This window comes from Nelumbo nucifera, chromosome 8, assembly GCF_055504915.1.
Source record: "Nelumbo nucifera cultivar China Antique chromosome 8, China Antique-T2T, whole genome shotgun sequence".
Lineage (NCBI taxonomy): Eukaryota > Viridiplantae > Streptophyta > Magnoliopsida > Proteales > Nelumbonaceae > Nelumbo > Nelumbo nucifera.
The window spans coordinates 12,733,131-12,737,405 of record NC_142656.1 but is presented as its reverse complement, the minus strand read 5'-3'; the positions used below and the strand labels follow the sequence as shown (position 1 = coordinate 12,737,405).

The 4,275-nt window shown below is 43.6% G+C and overlaps 1 protein-coding gene across 1 annotated transcript; it reads left to right on the top strand.

Moving 5' to 3' along the window:
- The first annotated feature begins 624 nt into the window (after window positions 1–624).
- LOC104592313 (putative indole-3-pyruvate monooxygenase YUCCA4) lies at window positions 625–3,530 on the top strand. The gene is made up of 4 exons (XM_010251618.3): window positions 625–1,610; window positions 1,747–1,995; window positions 2,085–2,207; window positions 2,995–3,530. The coding sequence occupies exons 1-4, from the start codon at window positions 978–980 to the stop codon at window positions 3,214–3,216; spliced, it is 1,227 nt and encodes a 408-aa protein (XP_010249920.1). The 5' UTR covers window positions 625–977; the 3' UTR covers window positions 3,217–3,530.
- Window positions 3,531–4,275: the final 745 nt, after the last annotated feature.

Genomic DNA, 4,275 nt, shown 5'->3' with positions numbered 1-4,275 from the left:
CAGTTCGGTATAATAGAGGAGTCGTACTCTCCCAAGTGTGGAAAAGGTTAGTTGGATACAATCCCTGTACTTTTAAGTTGCAGAGTTGGAGGCAACAAAATAACCCAGGGAATGAATATGAATAGTAATGGATGATATTTGGTTTCCAATGGGAGATTGTATGTGCCTGTGTATGTAACTATTGCTTTGTATAGACAATATGAAAGGTGAATAGCAGGAGATGTATTCTGTTGTGTGAGATAAGAGTAATACAGTACACATTAAGAGAGAGAGAAAGAGAGAGAGAGAGGGGGGAGAGAGAGAGTGTGTGTTGTTGGTGTCTATCGTATATACTATACGATCTGCTTCACCGTCTGTCTCCTATCATGGAACAGTTTACGTGTCATATGACCTGGCATCTTAGTCTCACCATCCGTCCATAATTTCAAGTGTGCAGCCTTCACCAGTCACTATAACGGTACCACCCGCCCAAACTCAAGAAGAATTTTTTTTCTTACACAAAAAATTGGTGAGAGAAAAAGAGAAATTAATTAATAAACAATTCTTTTGCTTATTTTATTTATTTGTTCTGATAATAAACACCGCAGGATTTACATATTTATACCATCTCTTTGCCCATGTCCACATCCCTCTCACTGAGTCTGAAGAGGAGCCTTGAGAAAGAGAACCGAATCGTTTTCTTAACCTTCACGCCTCACTCACCTTCCTTTCTCTCTCTCCCCTACTCATCAGTTCTGATGAACGCCCTCCCTCTCTATTTGCTGCTCTGAAATACGATAAAGTTTCGTTACTCCATTCATCTTTCGCTCCACGTCTCCTGACACCTTGTTTCATTCAAACACACTCTCCCCCTTTTAAATAATCCATAACTTCTCGCCTCCTTCGATACCCAATACAAAGTTGGTAACAAAGAACGCATTACCTGGAAACAGGGGAGAACAGAGGTTTCCTGAGTGAGCAAACAGGGGAGCTTTTGAATGGGTTCTTGCAAAGAAAACGAGCCACAGATGAAATGTGCTTGGGTTCTCGGACCCATCATCGTCGGTGCAGGCCCTTCGGGTCTAGCTGTCGCCGCTTGCTTATCCCAGCACGGTGTCCCTTCCGTTCTGCTAGAGAAGAGCGATTGCATAGCTTCTCTTTGGCAGTACAGGACTTACGATCGATTAATGCTTCACCTTCCCAAACACTTCTGTGAGCTCCCTTTATTGGGCTTCCCGGAGGACTTCCCAGAGTACCCGTCGAGGCAACAGTTCATCTCTTACATTGAGTCATACGCTGCCAGATTTTCTATCAAGCCCAGGTTCCGACAGTGGGTCAAAACGGCTGAGTTCGACTCGAGTTGTGGACTCTGGAGGGTTCGAACCCAGGACATCGAGTACTTCTCCCGGTGGCTCATCGTCGCTACCGGGGAGAACGCTGAGCCTGTAATTCCTGAAATTTCAGGGATTGACAAGTTCCGTGGCCCTGTTATGCATTCAAGTGACTATAAATCTGGTGCAGATTTTCAAAACCAAAAGGTTTTGGTTGTTGGGTGTGGCAATTCCGGCATGGAAGTCAGTTTAGATCTAGTCAGTCACCATGCAGTCCCTCATATGGTAGTTAGAAGCACTGTAAGTTTCCGAATCCTTTCCATCTCATATCTTCGGTGTTCCATGAAACTGGACTCTTCGAGTTCAATACTTCAACTGCTCATATGGGTTTATCTGATTTCAATTCGTCCTTTTTCAATGAAATTTGTCGGTTCAGGTGCATGTTCTACCGAGAGAGATGTTCGGATTATCAACCTTTGGAATAGCCATGGCTCTTCTGAAATGGCTTCCCTTAAGGCTGGTAGACAAGTTTCTCCTACTAGCATCAAACATCATCATAGGCAACACTGACCGATTAGGCCTCCGACGACCCAAAACCGGTCCAATTGAGCTCAAGAACGCGACGGGGAAGACTCCAGTACTGGACGTCGGAGCTCTATCAGAAATCAAAGCGGGAAAAATCAAGGTAAACCGAGATATTGCCTGGTTTTTCACGTCAAAGCTCGAGCTTCATATTGCGTGTCTTTAGCTAACCAGTTTGTTTTGGTGTTGCAGGTGATGGAGGGTGTGAGAGAGATAACGAGAACAGGAGCCAAGTTCGTCAATGGACAAGAGAAGGAGTTCGACTCCATAATCTTAGCGACAGGCTATAAGAGCAATGTCCCTTCTTGGCTCAAGGTTAGCAGCATATAGCATGGCTCCAACTTTTTCCTCATATTACATCTTCGTTTTCCCATCTTTTTATCGACTCTTCCATCGCTATCACGCTTACACACAAATAGCCTATCTATGCCAAAGCGTCTCTTTCCTATCTTCTAGAAAAAATCAAATGGGTTCTGTAGACTGTGTTGTGGGGTTGTGACGTTTGTCCTACAAACTGAAATTTTTTACGCAGTTCTGAATTCTGATGCTTTCATGAAAATATTGGGTTTTGTGGCAAAACTTTCCATGCTCAACTAATCTAAAGCATCATAATGTGTACATCTAAAACAATTTTGGGAAGGTTAGGAAACCTACTGGAAGCACAACCTACAAAGTGTCTCTTTTCTCTTTCGCAGAAAAAAGCCAAATCCACTTTGTACTAAGAAAACCAGTACTCCGTGGAGCTCCGCTGATGTGTTGCTTTATGGAATTTTTGTTCTGTGTGGAGAGAGAAAAGAGATTTATTTGAATATCAAAACCTGGGTTGTTGTAGTTTATGGCCCAGATGCTTCTCGCAAAGGATCTCCTTCTTATTCCTTCTAACTAAAGAAGAAATAATAAACAAATGGGATCACCCCCACCAGGAGAATATCAACCTGAACCTCTGTCTAATTTCTACTTTCTACTGCTGAGGGTTTCTTTAGAGATTTCGATTTGAGAAGTTGGTTTGCTTAGGCTTTAGATGAGGTTTACGTGAATATATTTGAAAGTTCGTTACTTGGTGTAACCTGAGTAAAAATCCTTCTTGCTGCTAATTTGACAGAGCAGCGATTTCTTTACGGAACAAGGGATGCCGAAAACGCCGTTTCCTAACGGCTGGAAAGGAGAGAACGGGTTGTATAGCGTGGGATTTACGAGGCGAGGCATCTTGGGAACATCATCAGACGCCGTTAAAATCGCTAAAGACATCGCTGCTCAGTGGAGGCCCATTAAGGACGTCAACAGTACCTGCAACACCCATATTATCCTACTTGGGAAGCCATAAGATTGAACTCTTCGGTTTGTCTCACTCACTCTATACACACACGGGATTGGATTGAGATCCGCTAATCTTCGGGTTGGGCGGTTCAAACGGATTCAGTCCTCGGATCTTAACCAATTTCCATCGGATCACATCCTTGTTTTTCCTCTTTTTTATTTTCCTTTTTTTTTGTAAATTATTACCCAATTTTGCTTGGGAGGAGATCTCTCCTGCTTTCCTCCTTGCGATGTTCATGATAAATTATGTATTTTTGTTGGCTTTAATCTCTGTAATATATTAATTTGCAAATAGAGAAAATTTTCTCTCTTCACTCTTCAGTCTTCAGTTGTTTTATTTTTGACGGCTACGATTGCCGGATGAAGTGAGCATGTCCCATCAAAGCAAAAAGGGTTGCCCGTTGATTGATGGGCCCAGTTGAATGGGCTGGGCCTGTGAGCAAGTTAAGAGAGAACAACACGTAACGTTTTCGGATTTCCAAAGTCCAAACCCGGGTGGGGGCAGGGGAGATGCGAAGTGACCAAGCTACCCATTGGTATATTGATGTGACATGGAATGTGGTTTTGGGTCAACGTTTGGGTCAAAGTTGGGATGTTTAGTTATTTACGCCTTTTGGCGATGGACGTACAGGGAGGGAGGAGGAATAAAAATAAAATCCTCGGTTTTGCTAAAACTGTGGAACGGGGGAGGGGATCAACTCATCAACGTGTTGGCACTCGGCGTTGGTTGTGTGAGTGTGAGTGTGACAAAGCCCTTTTCAACGGGCTAAAATTGGCAATCAATCCAGCAGGGCTAGATTCGTCTTTTGGAAAGCGGTTAAAACAGTTAGGGAGGGTTCCCAACTGTAACATGGGACATGGTGGCACCATCACTGGACGCGTGCGCATAAAAATCTATGTGAATCTGAACTCTGAAGTGTGCTGCAAATCTCATGATGAAGCCTACCTCACGCTCGCCTCTATATAGATTAGTTCTAACTCTATATATCTATAGCCCAACTTGAGCTATACCTCTCCTATATGGCCCAACTCAAACTTAACAGTCAACACCCACCCCACGGGCTCC

Bases quoted from the DNA above. Each gene is read 5' to 3' on its own strand.
- LOC104592313 (XM_010251618.3), top strand. From the start codon at position 978: ATGGGTTCTTGCAAAGAAAACGAGCCACAGATGAAATGTGCTTGGGTT. The intron at 1,611-1,746 runs GTAAGTTTCCGA...TTGTCGGTTCAG, and splicing joins ATATGGTAGTTAGAAGCACT to GTGCATGTTCTACCGAGAGA. The intron at 2,208-2,994 runs GTTAGCAGCATA...CTAATTTGACAG, and splicing joins ATGTCCCTTCTTGGCTCAAG to AGCAGCGATTTCTTTACGGA.